At 45.4% G+C, this 23,547-nt stretch overlaps 2 protein-coding genes across 4 annotated transcripts; one reads left to right on the forward strand and one right to left on the reverse strand.

Annotated features, from left to right (window-relative positions):
- The first annotated feature begins 12,806 nt into the window (after positions 1-12,806).
- LOC109740122 (cytokinin dehydrogenase 1) lies at positions 12,807-15,496 on the forward strand. Its single transcript, XM_020299154.4, has 3 exons — positions 12,807-13,718; positions 14,179-14,860; positions 14,951-15,496. The coding sequence occupies exons 1-3, from the start codon at positions 13,124-13,126 to the stop codon at positions 15,246-15,248; spliced, it is 1,575 nt and encodes a 524-aa protein (XP_020154743.1). The 5' UTR covers positions 12,807-13,123; the 3' UTR covers positions 15,249-15,496.
- Positions 15,497-19,151: 3,655 nt separating this feature from the next.
- LOC109740121 (zinc finger CCCH domain-containing protein 17) lies at positions 19,152-23,239 on the reverse strand. Of its 3 annotated transcripts, XR_012204305.1 has the most exons (8): positions 22,707-23,239; positions 22,301-22,396; positions 21,569-21,658; positions 21,219-21,467; positions 20,956-21,135; positions 19,707-20,291; positions 19,526-19,626; positions 19,152-19,442 (listed from the first exon to the last, which is right to left on the reverse strand). XR_012204305.1 is itself a non-coding variant. In XM_020299153.4 (7 exons), exons 1-7 carry the CDS (start codon positions 23,106-23,108, stop codon positions 19,277-19,279), a joined length of 1,284 nt encoding a protein of 427 aa, XP_020154742.1. In that variant the 5' UTR covers positions 23,109-23,238; the 3' UTR covers positions 19,152-19,276. The 3 variants fall into 3 exon arrangements, 1 of the variants encoding a protein (XP_020154742.1); XR_006671763.2 differs by having other exon boundaries at positions 19,526-20,291; XM_020299153.4 differs by lacking the exon at positions 19,707-20,291 and having other exon boundaries at positions 22,707-23,238.
- Between the last annotated feature and the right edge of the window lie 308 nt (positions 23,240-23,547).

Below are 23,547 nucleotides of genomic sequence, written 5' to 3' on the forward strand. Positions count from 1 at the left end.
GAAAGCTCAGATCCTCAGGATCGGGCGACAAAGGGGCCTTCACGTCTTCTTCCTTCTTTGGGGCATCGTCTCAGAGTCGGCCACTACCCGGAGACTAGTGGATGGCGGCATGTTCGCTGCATGGGCATCTTCGTCGTGTAGTTTGTTGAGGCAGCCATTTCGGGGGCGATGGTGTCTGTTTGGCAACGATGATGTAGTCGAGAGGAGCTTCGTTCGTGGCTCGGGCTTCGGTAGTCAGATCTTCTCGACATATCCGAGGTGGTCTTTCGCTGGTTGTTTGGTTGCTTTGAAGTCAAAGCTGCAGCGCCGCAAGTCCTGCACATTTCCCTCGTGATGCTCGTCATCAGAGTCGGAGTTGTCGGTTGTTTGCGCGTGTGGCCTTCCGTTGGCATGTGTCGTCATGGTTTCGGTGCAGCTGCTTGCAGGGTTGGCTTCGATGATGAAGTTCTATGGTGAAGACGGAGTTGCTCGTTCGGAGGTAACCGGTGATGACGATGACGCTTGCGACTACTCGCCAGCTGTCTTTTCCTCTTTGTAGCTTTATGTTCTATGTCGATAGCCAGGTTGGCCAGTGTACCCATATTATGTGGGTTGGATATATCTGTTTTAGCCTGGTTTCCCGTCAATTAACAGGCAATTCTCACTCTCTAATCAATGAAAATGGCAAGCCTTTTGCCTCGTTTCAAAAAAAGAGATAAAGGTGAATGGGGAGGAGGGACGACAAGACATAGGCCGCTTTGTTTTTCACTGATGGTTAAGGAGATGCTGCCTCCACAAGAAGAAAGACAAGGATAGAAAGAATTGGGCTGCTTTCGATCTGGAGGTATCCAAAACATAGGATTGGAAGCATGTGTAGGAATAGAAGATGATTGCAGCTATAAAATGGAGGAGCAAGAAACCAGAAAAAAGCTTACAACGAGGCCCGCGACAACATTTAAGATGGAAGATGATTGCAGCTATAAATTGAGCATTGTTTACAATTCATTTTTGGCCCGTGGAAACACACGGGCAGTCTACTAGTTAATATAAAATGGTACCTTTTCATACCTTTAACCAAAAAGAATATTACAGTGTGTATAAATAGGTGTTTGGTCCTTCACGTCTATCTTCAGGTGACAAATAAGCGACGACAAGTCTTAAGGGCAACTCCAACATGGTTCACCAAAACGGACATCACCAAATATGCGCGGACACATTTGAACGTGTCCACGAATAGCCGAGCGGGCGCCAGTGATCAATCATATTCACCAAATGTCCGTGTGTTGTCCAACGGAAAGAGGAGAGAGAAGGGGGGAGGGGGAAAGTGGGTTTGTGGTGGGAAAGATAAGAGAGAAGGAGGGAGGGGGAAAGTGGGTTTGTGGTGGGATTCAAGGCTGAGTTGGCGTGTCCGCGGTATGTCCCAAACCTTCCCTATATTTGGTACTGATTTGTGGGATTTCGGATGTTCAGAGTGTTTGGTCCACTGTCCACAGACATTCGATGACTTCTATTGGATGGCAAAACATATCTAGACCATCCGATTCAAACATTTACGGGTGATTTGGTGATCCATGTTAGAGTTGTTCTAAGCTAGGGCGATAAGGACACCCATCCAAAGATCTTTATCTTAAGAGGCGCAACCCATAAATATGATGGTGGAATGGCCGACCTTCATTTTTATTTGATGACCTTCATTACACGGCTAGGCATGTTGGTACTCCTGCAAAACGTAGCCGCGCATAACATCCAACCAGTCGCTGCCAAGCTTCAAAATATCGGATATCGGGTTCGTATCAGTTTGGCTTCGACATATCGGATGCCATCTATCAGGTGATATATCGGACGATATGTAGATATATCGGAGAAAACATGTCTAGTTTTTTTTCATTATTCTTGTTCAAAACATGTATTTTTAGTAAAACAAAATGTATGATGTCAATGCTTAAACATAACACTTTCAGTTTCCTAGTTCATTAACTTGTTAATTAAGAAACTATTAATTAAAGATTCACAAAATCCTTACTTTATGATTGAAAATAATATGATATATATGCATTTGAACAAACATTGTGCATGACTTTGATAATATATGATGAAGTTGTAAATGCATAATCTTATTACACTACTTTCGAATAAAGAGTTGTTGTCATCTATGTATCGGTCAATATCGGTGGACATATCTGCCCAGATATCGGCCATATCGGTTGATTTTTGGACCATATCGGATGGTATGTTTGAAAATGATATTTACAAAATGATATGTTATGTTTATATCGGTAAAGCCCCAAAAGAGATATATCGACCTATATATCGGTCGTATCGGCCTAGATTTAAAGCCTGGTCGCTGCCACCGCCTCCTACCTCACTATCCTCCCTTACCCTCGTCGCCACTAGAAACCAGCGGTCGGGCTAAGTCCTAGGACGGTTCGATGAAGGCGGAGCAAAGAGGTTTCTCCTCTGGTAGCCTTCAGCAACGAGATGTGATACAAATAATGATTTGAGACACATGATATGGTCGTGCAGCAGTGGCGGTGATGTTTCCAACCCGACCGGTTGTCTCTAGTGGCAAGGCGTTGGTGGTCGCGATCACATCCATAGGTGAGCAGGAAGCGAAGGCACCCCTCTATGTCCCAACGAGCCAGTCTTCCGCTTGAGCGCGTAGACGGTGCCATGGTCCTGCGCTGCTAGGTGGTCTTGCAATGAGCCAAAGGGTCTTCGGCCTTCAGATCTGGTAGCAATGACGAGTATGTTTTGCTGACCAATTCTATAGCATAGGCAAGGATGGAGGAGCATGAGGACGGTGCGGGACTGCCAGATTGTTTTGAATAGGAATTTTGGCAATACTTGGTGACCTTCCTCCTTCACCAATCTTCATCTCATGTGTGACGGCAACCCACGTCGGTCTGAGCCTTTGGGGTTGACTGTCACTTGTTGCGGCTTGACTATTGCTTGTGCAAGCATGGTCTTCATTTGTGAGGCATCTAACCTCAAGGTCGTGCTACACATGTACCTGCTGGGATCTTGGAAAGTGGTGACAACAACACATGATGACTTTGATTTGGTGGTGCTTCTCGAGTATCCAGTCACGAGCTCCTGAATGAAACCCATATATTTTATCCTAGTTGGTTATGCATGGCAATGACAGTGTTTTTGTGATGTTATCTTGTTGAAGGCATTTCTCGGATTTGCTCAAACTTTATCCTCGGAGTGAAAACCCAGATCTACCCATTGGTGATTGGATTCAGCGATGATGGTGCTTGAGCATCGTTCCTTCCTGGAGGCATTGCAATTAGAGAATCATTCTCATTGTCTTGTAATGTTACGAGATGGTTGGTGTGGTATGGTTGTTGTAGTTAGTCGATCGCCATTTTGATCACTTTGGGGTTTTTGTTTCTTTTTTCCCTTCATCTAGGTGTATATCTTCTATAACTTTGCTATTTGCCTGCGTAATTTTGCGTCTGCGCAGGGGAGGGGGGAGTATCCAGTGCACCGGTGCTTGTGCTGCTACCGGTGCACCGGACGCCTTAGCGCGTTCAAAAATGTTCTAAAAAATATGTAACAAATGTAGCACATTGACACAACATCGATCTATGTTGTCGCAAAAAAAATCAAATCAAAATTTGAAACATTGCACGAGATACAAAAATGACAAATTAAGCATCAATGTGGTAATGGGCCAAATCTGAAGCCCAACTTATGTTGTGTACTATTCATTGTCGATTTTGTGATTTTAATACCTTGAGCAATGTTTCAAATTTTGAGTTGAGATTTTGTGATAAATAAGACAGCACTAAAAAAATCAAATTTTTTTGAACATTTTTAAATGCGCTACGGGCTTTCGGTGCACCGGTAGCACAACAAGCACCGGTGCACCAGATACTTTCCCGCACGCGGAGGGGGGGTGGGGGTGGGTTGGGTGTATGCATCCTAGTCATCCAGAGGCCGTATGTCTGCTCATTGTGTTTGCATCCATTGATGCTTCATTTCACGTTAATAAAATCCATTATTTGTCTTCCCGCAAAAAAATCCATTATTTGTCGAAACAAAACAACCCATAAATATCAAAGAGTGCACATGTACTTAAAAAAACAACCCATAAATATTTGGCGAACAATCTAAACTTCTTTTAAACGTGATCAAGAGAAGTCAAGTAGTTGGCATCTAGGAATGGGTACACAATTTATGCATGTTACAATATATTTTTCTGTGATAAATAACGTATAAACAAAGTGAACAACACTGCAAATCCTAGAAGTTCGATTTCCTTATACTGATGTGTATTACATAACATCATGACGTTGATATAAGTGCATACTCCCTCCATCTGGATTTGTTAGGCCCCCTCTTATTTTGGGTAAATGTTTAAGCACGGATTAAAACAATATATCATAAAAACTATACCGTGTAATCTCTTTTGAATGCAAATCTAACAATGTATGTTTTTTGTAGCATATATTTATAATTTGTTTGTTATATAGATGGTCAAACTTTAACTCAAAATACGAGGGGGCAATAAACCCATATAGAGGGAGTAAAAGGCATGTGCCAATGGCCCCACTGAAGCAAGAGGGGAAGACGGGATTTGAGGTCAATTTGCTAGTTGACACTTTGTGCAATCTAGAACTATACTATTTAATTTGACCTAAGCTTGATACTCCTGTACTCTAGAAACACCCCGCCAAGTTACTTACTAGTAATTCGCTACCAAATCTTGTTGATATTTGAAGGATACTATATGAAAAGGATACATCAAGCACATAATTTCATGAACTCCACTAAACAACATAGTTTTTAAATATTCCAAACTAAATAGAAACCAGTTTTGCAACAAGAATATGCGATGTTAGTTTGGCAACAGAAAATGTATTTGATGATCATTATTAGAACGGTGTGAAAACTATGCAACTTAATATAATGAGTGTGTTTATATTGATAGTTCTAGTAGTTATAACTAAAATTATTATTCAATATAGTATAACAAATGATGTATATAAATAAAAATAGCATACATTTAGCGACAAAATAAGTTATGATGAAGTAAAAAAGTTCAATATAAATATTGAGCATGTTTTAACCCATGTTAGACCAACAAAACAATTGGTCCACCACGTAATGTGCTTATCTCTCAATTATATACCATATAAGGGTTTGGCTACCAAAATGAGATTTTGGCAAGGGGTAGCTATATTTATGGTTGCAGTTGTTACAGGAGAATAACTCGATATCATCAGAAATTTTCAAACTAATTTGGAATTCAGAACTTCTTGTTCAACATAATTATGCTTTGAATATTTGTGATACATAAATATTGTTTAGCATGGCATAAGTGTATAATTACATGGTTCGGGATCCTCTGACATTGGGAGGAGGTCACGGGATGCTATAGTACCCTGACATTCCTTTGCCAGATTTACACAAACTGCGATCTAATCCCGCGATTTGTACACAGTAATCGTGAGCAGTGATTTGTGAACAACAATACATCTACAGTGATTTGTAGAACAGTGTAAGATCCCTGACTTCCCTTTGCCATTTTACATATAAAGGCACTGTAGCCTTCTGACTTGCCTTCTACAAGTCAGAGGATCCGGCTCCCATATATAGGTGATACATATGAATGCATATCACCAACATTTCAGGAAAAAAAAGGTTTCGAGTTGCAATTGGTGGCAGTTAGTGGGGCACCTTGGCCCCTCAAATCCTCAACAATTTTGCAACTGCACAAAATTAGGCTCTTTGATTTACTGGATTTTCATATAAGTTTTAGATGATTTGAATCCTCACTTTTACATATGACGATTCTTTGATTTGCAGGAGGAATCCATTAGTAATTTTTTTTGCTAAGGATCCTTTGCACTTCATTTTATAGGAGAATTACAGTTGAATCAAACTTCACAGAACTTTTTCTATGTTCATATGACAACTATATGACACACACCTAATCCTTGAAGAAGTTCCCAGGTTTTTTCTTGATGCAATCAAACAACTTATATTCAAATGATGTTGATTTATGTACACTTTGACTTATATTGTTAAACAGGAGCCCCTAGGGTCTAATCCATTAATTAAGAAGAAGGTGCCTAGTTAATTAATGAAAAACCAAGCGAAAACAGTAACAACTCGCTACTCGGGCCCACACAAGATATATCACACACAACAATGCAAAGAAAACCTCGTCGAGGTTGCACATGGGCGTCATTGTCAACACTTGTCCCCAAGAAAGTGACCCCCGACTTTGCCGCAAAAGGACCGCCGACCAAGCCCACACCTTAGAGCATGTGATAAGCCACACGAAGATCCATGCCAAGCAATCGGTCGCATGTGTCGGTCACAATTCTGATTATGACGATGAGCTACGAAGAAAATTATGCAAGGTTGGCGTCGCAGGATCTGACATAAGAGGCCGGTGTCGACCATCATCTTTACTATGCAAACTCCGTCGCCGCAACTCCGACTTCACAGGAGCAAGGAACCCAAAATGAACCCATGAACACATGAAGTGCCGACTACCATAACCTCTGTCGCGACTCCGACACCTCTCACCCCCGCCCTCGTTGCCTTTCACAGATCCCTCTTGCCGATGACCAGCTCCAAAAATGATGCCCCAGAAGATGAAGGCTACACAGAAGTGTCGCCATCGTCCGATCACACATATCTAGGGGTTCCCTTGGAGCTGCAAAGGTGAAGGGCGGAAAGCATCACCTCTACGTTAAGAAGGGAACAACGCCTTGAGAGCGTCATTATCGCCGGCTCTAGCTACGGTTGGAAACAAGGCTTGCGTTTGGATCTTGGAACCCCACACCCATGTTATGAATGTGAACTAAAACCACGACACTTATTTTGAATCAGAGGAAGTATTTTCTATGTCGTGCGTCTTTGGAGTCCTATGAGTCAAAGAGATCCTAGCAGTGATTGAGTTTTTCAAAAGAATGGATCTAGATCTGTTGGTCCAAGTTGTCCCACTGACCGCGTTATAGAAATAGACCTTGATCGATTAGCCAGGCCATCTGTGACTGTGAGGCAGATCTTAGGCGTCATCCAAGGGCTCGACCGGTACCTCAGCGGATCTCACAAACTACGACCGTGATCGCTACACGTATGTACATTCCACGAGCGTAAGAACGAACGCCCTCGAAGTTAGTCATTAAAAACCAAGCGAAACAAACACCTCTTGCCTCTTGGCCTTTTTAATAAAGAAGAGGCCACATGCATACGAACGATGTCTCAACAATCAATTGATTTGCCCTGTCAACGACTGGCAAGATTTGGTTACAACGCCAAATCAGGCTAGCGCTCGTGCTGCTGACCGAAACCAAGCCTTGATGAAAATTGTGTACGTACCCCAAACGTGCTCATGTAAAAAAAGATCAAGAACTATCCTAGAAAAAGATCAAGAACTGTGCATGTGCATACACATAACCAGGAGACGGTCATTCAGGACAGAGACAACTCTTGGTCTTCGGATGACATGCGATATGATCCTCGAAGATCTTGCAAAGATACGGCAATATCACCTAGACGATCACCTAGGAAGGAGTGTGCCTTGCGGGGCAGAAGCACCGGATTTATTTTTTTGACCATAGTATAGACACATGCGCTCATATATACTCTGTGCATACAATCATCCATATGAACACACACAGGCATACCCTATGCCTATTAGCACATTCGAGAAACTGAACCGACATATCATCTTAGAATTGACGAAGTCATCAAAAACGCCTCGTAGTCGATGGGAATGTCTCCTCCCACTGGTTTCTTTCAAAGCATGTGTAAGCATGGATGGTCGATGGGCTAGCTAGCAGGACACTTCCACCGTACAAGAGAACTTCCCCGCACCAAAAAAAAACCAGGAGAACTGAATGCACACGTGTTTCACAATAGGCGAGGGTAGAAGCCCTGGCAATTATGTTTTTTTCTTCTTCTGAACATGGTACAATAGCAGATGCCCAAATACACGCATTTTATTTCTAGAAATCGAAGAGCTAGCTTTATCGTTTACTTTGTTTGTTATTCAACATGTAATGAGAAATGCCAACACTTTGGCTCACTTGTGTGTGAAACATGCTTGCACACTGGAGGTGACGAGTTGTTGGATGGACTCCCGCCCCCTCCCCATTTCCTCATGACCAGTGTTTTGGCTTATCGTGCTGGAGTTGTTGATGATTGAATAAAGCTCTAAGTTTCCCTCAAAAAAATACACACACATACACTTATCCCTATGAACTCATGCATGCACATCTTATCTCTATGAGCACGTTCGACATATTGAGTTGGCAGGTATGATATATTTGATCGACCAACTATGAGGACATGGACGTTGGATAACACTTTGCTGAACTTGCCAAATTCTAGGGTCATCAAAATCGTCTAGAGTAAAAGAATTTGCAATGCTTTTCCTGATTGGTATTGTATTGATGTTGTGCTACAAACCATGTTAGACTATTGCTAGACTATTGTAGAAATCTAGCACGCATCTTAGGTTGAAGCGGGACAATATGCATCTATAAAACAGCCGAATAGGCTCTAAATATAGGTTAAAGCAGAGTGTAGATTATGAACAGATATGGTTTAGAAATTGAGATGTCTAATTTTAGTTCTTGTAAATAGGACATGTGACGGCATAGATGATATCTTTTCAACAAGGAGGATTCACACAATAACACTCCCTCCGTCCCTAAATACTCTTTTTGGACATTTCAAATAAACTACAACATACGGATGTATCTAGACATATTTTAGAGTGTGTATTCACTCATTTTACTCCGTATGTAGTCATTTGTTGGCATCTTTAAAAAGACTTACATTTAGGAACGGAGGGAGTATATCAGTGCGAGGGACGTGTGACACCAATGTTAAACAATATCAAGCATTGATACTCAACAAATCAGCTTAAACAAGAAAAAGGAAAACCCGAGGCCATTCGTATTTGGACGAACCTCGCGATAGCACCTCCACAATTCTACCACCAATTCTATGACTGTGGACATTAATTCATCACTCAAGCAACGTGTGACAAGACAAAGCCATCAAAAAGAAATCATTGCTCGCATGACGATGTTGGTTGGTCCAACCGAAATCTAAACGTAGGGCTATCAACCCATAAGCAGAACTCCGAGCAAACTCCTTCAACAAGAAAGTCGACACTGGCTGAAATAAGAGAAGGAAATAAAAGTACTATTCCACTCTCATATAATTCTAAGAAAAATGTTACAAGATACAACTATACAAGACGAATAATATCCATTTGTATTCGTGTCTGCTTCGATTTTGCCTCTACACGAAAGGTATCATATATGGTTGTAGAGTGAATTGCAAAAAACCACCGCATTTGGGGCTTCATTTGCGGAAAACCACCAGGTCGCTAATCATTTGTAAAAATCACCGTGCATTCAGTAAACCTTTTTGCAAAAAGCACTGATCAGGTGATTTAGCCCGTTTAACTACTTTCTGACAAGTGGGGCCGGAATGTAAGGAGCTGATTTGGCAACAAATTGACATATACCTCCCTGGATCTTAAAAAAAGCAATCAAGCCCCTCCCCCTCCCCACGAAGGGCATCTCCTTCCTCGCGCGCAGCGACAGGGGGGCACACCGGCCGGCAAGGCGCGTCGCGGTGGCCGACCTGCCCAGCATGGTGCGCCCTGGTGATGTGTCCAGCCGTCCTCACGACAAGGCTTGGATGCTTCTGCCGCCGGGCAGAGGGCAGGCGAACGAGGTCAACGGCGAGCGGGGCCGCTCCAGCTCCACCGAGCACCGGGGTCGCCGGATCCGCCTGAATCCAGGGCGCCCCGCCGACCGCTGCTTCACGAACCGTAGACCACCGCTGGGATCTGACGATGCCAGACCACCTGCCCAGCCGTCGCGCGTCATGGTGATGTGTCGCGGGCGCGCCCAGCAGGAGGACGAGCACGAGGCCGTGTCGTTGTGCCACGAGCGCGCCGACCTGCCCGCGGTCGATGCCCACCACCGTGACGCGCTCGGGGACGCGCACGCCTTGCTCGTCGGCTCACTCCTGTCCATCTCCTCGCTCCACCCTCGTCGGGAATGGTCGTGGCGCTGTGTCATGGGTGCGCCGAGCAGGAGGCCATGGCGCTCTGCCGGGGACGCGCCGGCCTGCTTGTCGTCGCCGTCGGCCACCGCGACGCGCACGCCGCGCTCGCCGGCTCACTCCTATCCATCTCCTCCTCGCTCCACCTTCTCCTCGTCTCCGCGACCGCCCGGTCGGCGGGCGTCTTCCGGCGGCGGCGACGGGAGCCGAGCTCTGCCGGGCATGGTCCGGGGGCTGATTACTTTTTTTAAAATCTATTAGGGGTCTATGTGTGATTATTTTGCCAAGTCAGCTCCTTACAGTCAGGCTCCACATGTCAGAAAGTGATTAAATAGGCTAAATCACCTGTTCAATGCAAACTGCAAAATGTTTACTGAATGTGCGGTGTTTTTTCAAATGATCAAGGACCTGGTGGTTTTCCGCAGATAAATCCCAAACGTGGTGGTTTTTTGCAATTCACTCATGGTTGTAAGTAGCGCTGGCAGATACTCATGGAGCTATAGCTTACGGCTTGGGCGGGCAGGCCAGAAATAGCATTAAGAAGAGCCTGACACGCCACTGCTTGCTTCGGTACGTGTGAGAGGGGCATGCTCCCAAGACCGATCGATCGCTGTAGGCATAGATGCATAGATTGTGTGGTGTGACATGGAAATGGTCAATGATACGTTCGATCCAGCGGACTGCAACGTTATGCGTTACTAATTAATGGCCTCCTCAGATTAGATGTGGTGCGTATACGTGCATGCTATGGATGCCTGAACTTGTTAGAAAGATGCGTTTGTCGCATGCTGAATCCATCGATCGAGACAACACATTTGACAGTGCCTAAAGCTCTGAGAGATTGTGGACACACGTAGTGCACATGTTGTAGTATATAATGTGTGAACATGTCAAAGTTTAATTCAAACAATATGACCATTTGTGGCTGAAAAGGATACATTCATACATGCACTACAGTATGACATGTAAGTTTCTGAAATGATGGCACTTAGTGGTTGATGTGTTGTCGAGGTGTACCTTGCAGCTTTTGGTTTCTATTTATAGAAATAGGGAAGGCCCGTTTATTTATTGAGAAAATATAAGTTTTCACATAATGCTTGCGATTGTCGTACTTTTTATGAAATTTTAGAAGTTTAAATTTTATAACATAGATCGATCACATCAAATATATATTATTCGTTTTAGACCTTGTGGTGCCTGGATATGGCAGTAACTTTTAAGATATTATAGTCATGAGCTAGCAATAAATTTGAAAAAAAAAAACTAGACGAGGCAAAGAAAATCAGTACTCCCTCCGTTTCAAAATACCAGGTGCATTATTTTTTTTAAAGTCAAATCTCTCTATTGTTGACCAAGTTTATAGACATAAATATTAATATCTTCAATACCAAATTAGTACCCATAAATTCACCATAAAATAGCAAAGTGGTCGTAGTTTTTTTTTGAGACAAAAGTGATCGTAGCTCAGATGATTAGGTTCCTTTTGGTGGAACCAGGCCATCAGGGTTCAACTCCTAGATTTGGCACTTGTGCTCACATTTTTCTGAATTTATTTCAGGCTTACCGGCGATATTCGTTTAGTGGGAGGAGACGTTCTCGTTGACTACTAGGCAGCTGTGGTGACTTTGCCAACCTCAAGATGTAATGTTGGCTCTCAAGATGTGATGTCGGCTCAGTATCTCGGAGGTACTCATAAGGATAGGGTGTGCGTGCGTGCGTGCGTTCTAGGAGTGAGTGTATGTGTGTGTATGTCACCATAAAATATAAATATGTTTCATATTTTGTTTATTTGGTATCATACATGTTGTTATTTCTCTCTATAAAATGGGTCAAACCTAGAAAGATTTGACTTTTAGAAGAAAAAATTGATACACCTCATAATGGAGGGAGTGTGTCACAATCAAGTAAAGTCTATTATTGTTATTTTCTCAAGCAATGTTTTTAAATATAAAAAAATGTGATTAAAATGACATGAAATCTGGAAGAAACCTAATGCAGCCCAGTGGCAATACACCTTGCTCTCTGTGGTAGCCAAAAATCCTGTTACTAGTTGTATAATTGCATTACGTGTTGTAGAACTTTATGGTGACTCAGTATGGCAACACGAAAATGGTTTTCACCAGCTGTTGTATTTGGATTAAATTCTCCAGAAAACGGCAAATTGCCAAATTAAATTCCAGGATATTTTAGCCCAAGTGCTAAACAACTTTCAAAGAAACTAGGTGAGGTGATGAAAACTTTTTTTTTTTGCGGGTAAGGTGATGAAAACTTGATCTCTTTTGTCCAATCTGTTGCCATTTCCATCAAACGCTGTTTATAAATATATGTCAAGACGAGAAAGAAGTGACATCAAACCTAAAATATCCAGCTCACCACGTGGCGAGAGCTTTGCTGTCCATGGTGGTCAAATGTTTAGAAAGTCGGCCTGCAGTACCGGTTACACACACACACACACACACACACACACACACACACACACACACACACACACACACACACACACACACACAAAAAGGATCCAATATTATCAGTGCAGTACACACAACTACACGAGCACACAGATTGGCACACGTAGATCACAAACAAGCACGTATTTTCCCCCCTGGTCAATCAATAAACAAGGCGATAAACAATGAGCCCTTCCTTTGATATAGAGAAATCTTATAGGAATACAAAAATTTCCTTTGAAGACTTTGAAGAATTGGATTCCTATTTTTGTGTAGGATTTGTTTCTATCCTTCACATTTCGAAGGAATAAAAATAGCTCAGAGCTAACAGAAAAATTCCTACTTTATGAAACAATTGACATAATTTTTTCTATAGGAATTAATATACATACCATTTCATTTATCATGACTTCCCTAACTATGATATTACTATCCTGTGAAAAAAGGAGGCCTCAACTTTCACCGCCGTAGCAGCATCTTGGAGAATTAACGCATACGTTTATGTTGCACCGGCCGATCCATCTTCCCCCCGTAGGCCGGCTATATATACGGGGTGCAACTCCGAGGAGCAAAACACCACAGGATAATTACCCAGCAGATCATCATCATCACATTAACGCGCCTAGCTAGCTAAACGCGAAGCGCTAATGGCGATCGTTTACGTGCTTCTGGTGGCGCTGATCACCGCGGCGTCTCATGCGCCGGACGGCGCGCACGGCCAGACGTGGCACGGCGACCTCGCCGCGCTCGCCGCGGCCGGCAGGCTCCGCAGCGACCCAAACGCCACCCTGGCGGCCTCCACGGACTTCGGCAACATCACGGCGGCGCTCCCGGCGGCCGTGCTGTTCCCGTCGTCCCCGGCGGACGTGGCCGCGCTCCTCCGCGCCGCGCACACCACCGCGGCATGGCCCTACACCATCTCGTTCCGCGGCCGCGGCCACTCCGTGATGGGGCAGGCCTTGGCCCCGGGCGGCGTGGTCGTCGACATGCCCTCCCTGGGCGGCCCGTCCTCCGCGGCGCGCATCAACGTGTCGGCGGACGGCCAGTACGTGGACGCCGGCGGCGAGCAGATGTGGATCGACGTGCTGCGGGCGACGCTGGAGCGCGGCGTCGCGCCGCGGTCGTGGACGGACTACCTCCACCTCACCGTCGGCGGCACGCTCTCGAACGCCGGCATCAGCGGCCAGACCTACCGGCACGGCCCCCAGATTTCCAACGTCCTGGAGCTGGACGTCATCACCGGTACGTACGCGCGCACGATATGGGCAAGCACGCACCAGCATGCACCACGCTCACAAGCAACTCCCTCTCGCAAGTAGTTACGTACCCCACACTGCAATGCTGCAAAAATAGCTATAACTTGTTTCGGTGCAACTCGCAACTCGTTCATCTTCTACGCACACGGCAGTCTCAAAAGGTGCCGGTAAAAAAATGTCATTGAGTACTAATTAATGGATGGTTTAATAGTAATTAATGGAGTACAGTGTAAATTGATAGTGGTAGTTACTACAGCTGACCAGCTGGCGGCTGCTGGGCCGGCCGGGCAGCCGGCGTCGACGTCTTTCAAATTTCAATAGATTTGCCGGCGGCCAACAACACGTTGACTTTGACATTTCCCCTCTGCGTTAAATTACTCCATTACTCTACCCGGCCCGGCCGCATGCACCTTTGCGTTGACACGGTGCAATTAACGCGCGTGCAGGCTACGGCGAGATGGTGACGTGCTCCAAGTCGCTCAACGCGGACCTGTTCGATGCGGCGCTGGGCGGGCTGGGCCAGTTCGGCGTGATCGTGCGCGCCCGGATCGCGCTCGAGCCGGCGCCGACGCGGGCGCGGTGGGCGCGGCTCGTCTACACCGACTTCGCCGCCTTCTCCGCCGACCAGGAGCGGCTCGCCGCGCCCGGGCCCGACGGCGCGTTCGGGCCGATGAGCTACCTCGAGGGCGCGGTCTACGTGAACCACAGCCTGGCCGCCGGGCTGAAGAACTCGGGCGGGTTCTTCACCGACGCCGACGTCGCCAGGATCGTGGCCGTCGCCGCGGCGAGGAACGCCACCACCGTGTACGTCATCGAGGCGACGCTCAACTACGACAGCGCCACGGCCGCGTCCGTGGACCAGGAGCTCAGCTCGGTGCTGGCGACGCTGAGGCACGAGGAGGGGCTCGCGTTCGTGCGGGACGCGTCGTACCTGGAGTTCCTGGACCGGGTGCACGGCGAGGAGGTGGCGCTGGACAAGATCGGGCTGTGGCGTGTCCCGCACCCTTGGCTCATCGTGCTCGTGCCCCGCTCCCGCATCGCCGACTTCGACCGCGGCGTCTTCAAGGGCATCCTCCAGGGCACCGACATCGCCGGGCCTCTCGTCGTCTACCCGCTCAACAAATCCAAGTACGTACGCGTCCATCGTACATGCATGCATGCGATCCTGCATGGTATATATCACGCACTTAACTGACACTGGCTCGGTCGTCGTTTCAGGTGGGACGACGGCATGTCGGCGGTGACGCCGGCGGAGGAGGTGTTCTACGCGGTGTCGCTGCTCTTCTCGTCGGTGGCCAACGACCTGAAGCGGCTGGAGGCGCAGAACCAGAAGATACTGCGGTTCTGCGACCTCGCCGGGATAGGGTACAAGGAGTACCTGGGACACTACACGGCCCACGGTGACTGGGTCCGCCACTTCGGCAGCAAGTGGCAGCGCTTCGTGGAGATGAAGGACAAGTACGACCCCAAGAGGCTGCTCTCCCCTGGCCAAGACATCTTCAACCTACTCCTTTGAGTAGATGCAATTTAGTTGTTACTACTTGTGGATTAACGTGTGGACAGTAACACAGCAGTTTAACTTTAATTTCCCGTTTTTACTCATGCAATAGCAAATTTGATAGTAGGTTGTACGCTAATAATATGCTCTGTCGAGCTTTAATCTCCACATGTACCCGTTATTAATAGTACTACTGTAAGCAAAAGTGTGAACAAAGCTCCAACAATGTACACTTTGCCAGATAAATGTTTCATTTGAGCTCAGAAGAGGACTTTGGCATGTCTTGTTCCTTTATTTGTTTGAGCTCTTTTATATGATTGCTCCAACTGACCTCCTAGGGGGTAAGGGGAGTGTTTAGTCTGAGCTATCCATGACTGATCAAGGGTTTTGGCTAAATGAGCATCCACTTTCACTGGAAAAAAAAGAGCGTCCACTTAAGGCAAGTTATTTCAATGTGTTAAAAACGGAAGGATTTTAGTTGACTTAATTGTCATTTTCTACTACAGTTTTGCTAAAGCACATCTAAATGTGCCATAAGTATTGCACATCTAAGTCTTATATCATTGATCTTACACGAAGATTCATGTGAATATTTTTCTTTTCTTTTCCTTTTTCTTTCTATGCTTGCTTGTGTCACTTGGATGTGCAATAGCTGAGGCACATCTAGATGTACCCTAGACAAACCCTTTCTATACTCCCTCCGTTCCATAATGTAGTGCATATAGTTTTTTTTCTAAAAGTCGAACATTATAAATTTTGACCGTTTATAGAGAAAAATAGGTACATCTAGAATACCTAATGCACATCATTGGATACATCATGAGTTATGTTTTCATAATGTACGTGTCTGGTAGTGTAGACATTTTTCTCTATAAACTTGATCAAAGTTGGCACATTTTGACTTAAAAAAAAATCTATATGCACTATATTGTGGAATGGAAGGAGTAATATATTAGAGACCTTCCATATATGATGGTATAACACCATCGCACTTTATTTCATACCATGAACGGATCGTAGCAGCTAGAAGTATCTTTGTGTTTTTTGTTGTGCAGCCTCCAAAGCTAAAGAGAGAAGCTAAGATATCGTGTTTGATAATGTTTGTAGTCTCATATGACATCCATCCAGACCAGGAATTCATACTCAAAGCATCTCATGTTCGAACACATCATATTTGTGATGAATTGTGTACATGACTTCTAGCACGTCCATGTGACATGTCTACCCCGTCAAGCTCACTACTCAAAGTCAAACACGAAAAGTAGATACATGAAAAGAAATTCTACATATTCTGATGTGTCCTATCCATAGCAAACTAGTATTTTTGAAAATTCACAAATTTTATGAATGTTTTACTAATGACATGTGAACTACTTTGAACTACCAATATAAAAAGACCCAAAGGGGCAGATCCAATTAATCTCGGCCATCAAATCATGTCAATCCAACGACCTAGACTGCTTCAATGTCGAGCGCTCATCACATTTAGCGTGCAGTTAATTTCATGCCAAATATACTGCTAATCACATAATAACACGTGAATAATACCCTACTTAATATCCGCATGCACTTAATATATACTTCCAAATTAATGTGCATTGCACGTACACATTGACTAGTATAGTCTAGGAGCACATATTCATGCATGGGGTTGGTAGCAACGAATAAAAGATCATAACAGAATTGGTTTCCCTTAATTACCCTCTTATTTTCTCACTCGTCGCCATCATCCTTAATGACGTAATGTATTGTTCCACAATGGGGAGTCGATATTAACCTTAACGGTCGTTGACACATTCTTACCGAACATGATGTAAGGGTGTGTGTTAAAATATCTCTGTTTGTGGTTAAAAAAAAGACACCGCAGACATTTAAGAATAATTGATTTCAAGGCGACTATTACACGTGGAAATATGTAACACATCTCCAAATCTAAAATATCATCCTCGATATACTGCTAACCACATAATAACATGTGAATAATATCCTACTTAATATCCGCATGCACTTAATATACTTCCAAATTAATGTGCATTGCACGTACACATTGACTAGTATAGTCTAGGAGCACATATTCATGCATGGGGTTGGTAGCAACGAATAAAAGATCATAACAGAATTGGTTTCCCTTAATTACCCTCTCTTATTTTCTCACTCGTCGCCATCATCCTTAATGACGTAATGTATTGTTCCACAATGGGGAGTCGATATTAACCTTAACGGTCGTTGACACATTCTTACCGAACATGATGTAAGGGTGTGTGTTAAAATATCTCTGTTTGTGGTTAAAAAAAAAGACATCGCAGACATTTAAGAATAATTGATTTCAAGGTGACTATTACACGTGGAAATATGTAACACATCTCTAAATCTAAAATATCATCCTCGATATCTAAAATTGCATATCAATTTGAAATGTGTGTTAGAAATAAGAATTAACTTAGAATTAGGAACTAAGATTGGATATAAGAATTAATTTCATCGGGAGAACCTTATTTCATTTTCAGAGGGTGTGTGGAGGTGTGTCTCCGACGAATCTCACGAGATTCGGTCGGTGCTGGTTTTCGGTGGATCTGCTTGGATCCAGTATTTTTTGTCGTCTACAGGTTGATTTCTTTCGACCTACATTTATTTTCATCGGCGACGGTTGTTGTTCTCGTGCGCTGGTTATGTGGGGTCTTAGCACGATAACTTTCCGACTGTCTAGTGCAACAAGTTTTGCCCGGCTCCGATGAGGGAAGGCGATGACGGCGATGCGCCTTCAACTCGCTCCAGTGATTGTGGACGTCGCTAGGTGGTCTATGAACATAAATGTAATTTCTTTTGTTATTTTTGTGTTCTTCATACCGCCATGGCATGACGAACGGATCGAAAGTTTCATGAAAAAAAAAAGTGGGCGTGTGATGGAAAGGACATGCAAGGCGACAACTCACGCCACGTTCGTTTGCTTGAAAAGGCCGGGCACCGTCATTTGCAATGGACGTTTCGTTTGTACTGAAAAAGAAAAGCTCCAACTGTCTTTTGCTTCGAGATTTAGCACAGATTGAGACGTGTTTCCTAAAACTGCACTGGCATCTCCTTAAAATACAAGGCCAAATGGCCAATACACGATTAACTATCATTTGACGCCGATAACAAGAAAGGCTCCTCCAACTCAAACAAGAAATAGAGAAGAAGAAAAAAAAAGGATAGGTTGCTGCTAAAATCGCACACAACTTGAGACTGCAGCTTCAGCTTGACGCCGCGCTAAGTTGAGTCGACAGAGATGTAACCCTGTCGGCCGGGAATTAGCCACACGTTACCATCGGTGCGAATGAGTTTACTACCACCACTACGCGCGGACAGCCACGCCAATTTGTCAACAGTGGAGCACCGCGGCATCGGCAAGGTGCGTGCATGCTCAGGTTCTCTGGAACTCCAGCTACTGGCCGGCCGCTATAAGTAGAGAGCGGTTCGGCCAGAACTTTTGCTTGTTTTCGCAAGCACTTGCCAGATGCATGCACCGGGCCGCTGACTAAACCACGTTGTGTGCGTAGATTCAGGAGGCCAACTAGCAAAGGTAAAACAGCACTGCTGACCTGAGCGTACGAAAGGCGGTTGGCCATAAGAGACTGGATTAGCATCGGTGACCATCGCACATACGCAAGCCCGTGCCAGAGCCTATCATTGGATCGCACGAACTAGAATTGTTAGGCAGCGATGCTTCAGGCCTCTTTGTAAAGCTAGTGTAGATGCTTGCCATACCGTTGTGTTCGGGCACGTAAATGGAGCAATCGCTTGTTTGGACGCCACACCATTGCCATATATAGGTTGACGTCATGGATGGCACGCAACTCAAGCGGGGGGGCGGGAGTAGTTTATGGCGCTGCGTTGGGAAATGGATCGATGGATTACTGCTCGTCAGGCTTTCCAGACCGTGCATGGGAAATGACGAGCTGTTATTTTACTTGAATGGCATAATAATTTACATTTCTACATAGCACAGCGGTGGAGCTCAGCGCATGCATGAGCATGATCGACTATGCCTATGCATGTCTAGCTGACGTTTATGGCAGCGCTGGTGTCGGGGACTCCTCGCCCTGGGGCGCCCACATCCACACCTTGAGCTCGCCCGCGCCATCTCCAGTGAAGAGAAGCCTCGATGGCCCTCCTTGGGCGAGTTCGATGGTCTTCACTTCTGTTTTGGAGGAGAGCGTGCCCATCTCCTCGAACCTGAAAGACGGGAACAAGTAATTGCAGGTTACTGGTGAGGAGGAAGCAGAGACAACTGACAGCGTGTTCTGAATGGCACTCACGATGGCAGGTCCAACAGGCGGACGCGGCTGCTCTTGTGGAGGGAGCAGAGCAGAACCGGCGTCTTTCCCGGACGATGCATGCCAAAGAGGGTGCGTAGCCCCTGCAAAGGAGGGTGGATGCAGGTTTAGCAACACTAGAAAGCAACTGATTAACTGTTGGAAAGGAAGTTCAGGAACAAACCATTGCCCCCAAGGACCATAACAAAGCAGAAAGTTTATCAAGGACACTAGCATCATGCACTACATCATAACAGAGCTTACAAACGTACACGGACAAACATGCTTCCAGGAAGAGAAATACTTGAGAAAGCCAATAACCGGACATCGGGACATTCAGACTTTCGTAGAACAAATTGCTCTGGTATTGCATCTAGTTCCTGCTGTATGAAGGTTCCTAACAATTCTGACGTTGCCGGTACACTTTTATTTGATCCTCCCATACTAACTCTTCAGTCAGGGAAACAGATGAGCTCAGCAGACTGATGACGTTGCTGATACTTACATATCTATTTCATACTCCCATACTAACTCTTCAGTCAGGGAAACAGATGAGCTCAGCAGACTGATGGGCTGATGGCAGCCATTCCCAAGAAAGAGAACTTCTATTAGGCTCAAACCCTTTATCTGCTGCTCGATAGCACAAGATAAATTCCCAGCATACTAGGAAGAACACCTACTACGTGCCAGACATGTAACAAAGGCATACTGTGCAAACTATAATGCTTGACCGAATGCAGATGGAGTCACAACTTCCAGAAATGGAGACCTTCATGCACCGACAGCAATAACATCAGAAGATTGATCCAGCAATAATAACTATGAGAAAAATCTAACATTTGATTTGAGACAAGTTACTGCGACTACTGGAATTGTGGGATCACTTGAGAACAGATAGAAGCTGCTTAATCCAGTAACACATATCAAGTAGCTGCAAAGATCCTCCACTTGATTTTAGACAAGTAATTGTGACTAGGTTGAATTGTGGGATCAGTGAGAACAGATAGAAGCTGCTCAATCTACTAGCACATATCAAGCAAAAAAATTATAAATGAAATAAAGAAAAACAAAAGTACGACAACATAGTTATATGTAGCAAGTGCAATTCAGTAAATTATTTTACACATAATCGTGCATATTCTCTGGCTAAAGATTAGCCTACTCATTCACCACGAAATATTTACCTAACCTACCACTAAAATTAACCTTAATATCATTTCTGTTACTGCACCTGAAGAAATACATAAGCCATAAATATTCAACACATACAGTTTACACTGTTCAATCAGACTAGTTAAGGACAATATCATACTACCACTGATAAAAACACAAAGTTGCAGCTAATATAAGCTTTCATGTTGGAATTTTCAATGAAGTTTTCAGAAAATAACGCTGATGGAAATATCCATGTAAATTAAGTCTGCAGAACTTACATGCTCCTCGGAATGGGTATGCATGAGTTGAAGGCTTCCAGATTCTGAAGCAGCCCAGACCTTTACGGTCTTGTCCAGAGAGCAAGATAGTAACTTCTGATCCCAACAAAGCACAGAAGTAACAGCAGCTTTATGCTCAGAGAGTGTTTGGACACACTGAAGATTTTTAAGGTCCCATACCTGATAAATACCAAGAATATATCAGACACAAACATAATGTTCAGTAGCCAACAGAAATCAGCAGGTCTGCAGCATTTTCGTACTCTGATTGTCTTGTCAAGTGAGCCAGAGTAAAGCCTTGTTGCTGAGACAGCAAGTGAAATCACATGACGGTCATGGCCAGCAAGGATTGCCACCAGTTCCGAGTTGATCTCCTTAGCAGGAAATTTCCAAGCCATGATGCGCCCGTCCGCCATGCCAGCAAACAGCATCTCATCCTTGATAGTCATGGAACAAACAAGCCCAGAAGGTCCCTGAAGACTTAGCTTCATCCCTGTCTGTATGTTCCATGCCTAGAAACCATCGGAACAACGAAGAACAATAGTTCAACACCCAATAGCGCTTCAATATATAGCATAAGATTGACTTGCACTCCCAGTAAAATTGAGAATACCTCCACGGATTTTGAGATTCCAACAAATACCCACTTGTCATGAGTGATCATACAGCCAATCTTCCCTCCCATCTTGATGACATCAACACACTATTGCAGAAACATTAAGAATAGAAAGGGCAACATAGTAGATTAGAAACTCTCTTTTTTTTTCTCTACTACACAGCAATCTTTTCTTAAAGTTTCTCCTTTGTTCTTGAAGAACCTTCTCTTCTTAAAGCTCATCTCTCTTTTTCATTTCTTTTTTTTTTTACTCTTTTTCTTTCTTGCTATTAAACACATGGCCGTCTGGCAATGAGAGTACAACTTTAACCCCAGAGAGCTTTGCCTGTCAGTCAACCAGCCTGATCACCTCCTGAGACTGATCCGGTGCACACTGATTATCACAAACAGGCGAAAGGCCTCCAAGGCAAATCAATCTGACATGTTGTCGACCCCAGGCGTGCCAAATGACAACCTGATCTGAATCAACGGGTACATCAGACGCGCTGAGGAATGAGAGGAGCTCCCCAGTTGATCAAGCAGTCAGCACACATCAACCATCATAAGCGATGCACTATCTGAGCCCATCGGCACATCGACCACCTCAAGCAACCAGAGTTACTCCCCAATTGATCAGGCAGCAGAAATCAACCAGCAGAGGCAATGCAGGAATCAACGCAGACACGACCCCAAAAGTGAACCGAGCATAAAGAGTCTGAGAGGAATCCCGAGAGCGGATAGCCCAGCTACCTTGCCAGAGTTGCCGTCCCATACGCGAACAGAGCCATCGGCACTGCCAGAGTAGAGCTTGTCGGACCCCATCGGCATAGAGATTCCAGTAATAGCCTGCAGCATCCGATAAAAACCGTAAGAGCCCGTAGCATTGCACAATTACTTGCAGCAAAGTAGATTCTTAACAGTTATAAAAAGTAACAACGGGCTTGCTAATTATCCAAGTAATTACAAATTATTTGCAACTACAAAGTAACAACGGGGGTTGCTAATTATCCAAGCAATTACAAATTATTTGCAATTACAAAGTAAATACGGGCTTGCTAATTTGACGCACAAGGATCTGAGTATCCAATCAGAACAGCGCCGCGTTACGATAATCGATTTCGAAGAGGGACAGGGTCGCAGGGAAATAGTCACGCACCTCCTTGTGTCCAGCGAGGGCGCAGAGGAAAGCGAAACCGCCGCAGCCACGGCTCTCCTCGACGCGCGGCTCCTGGATCGGCTCTGGATTCGTACCCGCCGGCTTGGGATCCGTCTTCCGGTCCGACTTCTTCAGGTCTCCAAGCCGCCGTCGTGCAGGTGTAGGGGCTGCGGTGCCGAACGCGGCGCCGCGGCTCGATCCGCGGGATTCGGCCCTCCGCGCGGGGCCGAGGAGTCTCGCCGTCGCGGGTTCGAGGCGGAGGGGCGGGCGGGAGGCCTTGGCGCAGCCGCTTCCAGCGCCGCTCCTGCGGGGTTCGGAGGGGCGGGCGTAAGGACTCCATCGTGCGCGCGCGGGCGCGGGGCCAGGGCCGAGGCGCGCGGAGAGGGAGGATGAGATCGGCATGGCGGGGTCCCGTCTCGCGGAGGCGCGGCGACGGCGGGGGGCGAGGCGGCGCTAGGTATCGCGGTGGTGCGGGGAGGCTGTGACCGCGTCTGCGCGGCGTATTGTTGGCCGGAAAGGAGCGAGATGTTCTCCGAGGCGGTTGTGAACTTTTTATTTTTCGATGAGGCGGCGGTTGCGAGCAGACAGGGCACAACACGGCCCACGACAGCACGCTTAGTATATGGATCGTATAACTCTCTGCAAGGCCCAGGCAAGGCACTGTAAGCGTGCCGGCCCACCGGCACATTTGGCCCGCGTGGCAGGGTGCTTTTTAGGCCTTATAGACTATTTTGGGCCATTTTTAATTAAAAATAAAATAAACGGGTCGTGCCTTGTCGGCACAGGTGCCCAGCCTCGCGGCCCAGGTACAGTCCTAGGCGGGCGGCACGAACCGGGCGGC

This window comes from Aegilops tauschii, chromosome 3, assembly GCF_002575655.3.
Source record: "Aegilops tauschii subsp. strangulata cultivar AL8/78 chromosome 3, Aet v6.0, whole genome shotgun sequence".
In the NCBI taxonomy this organism is placed as follows: domain Eukaryota; kingdom Viridiplantae; phylum Streptophyta; class Magnoliopsida; order Poales; family Poaceae; genus Aegilops; species Aegilops tauschii.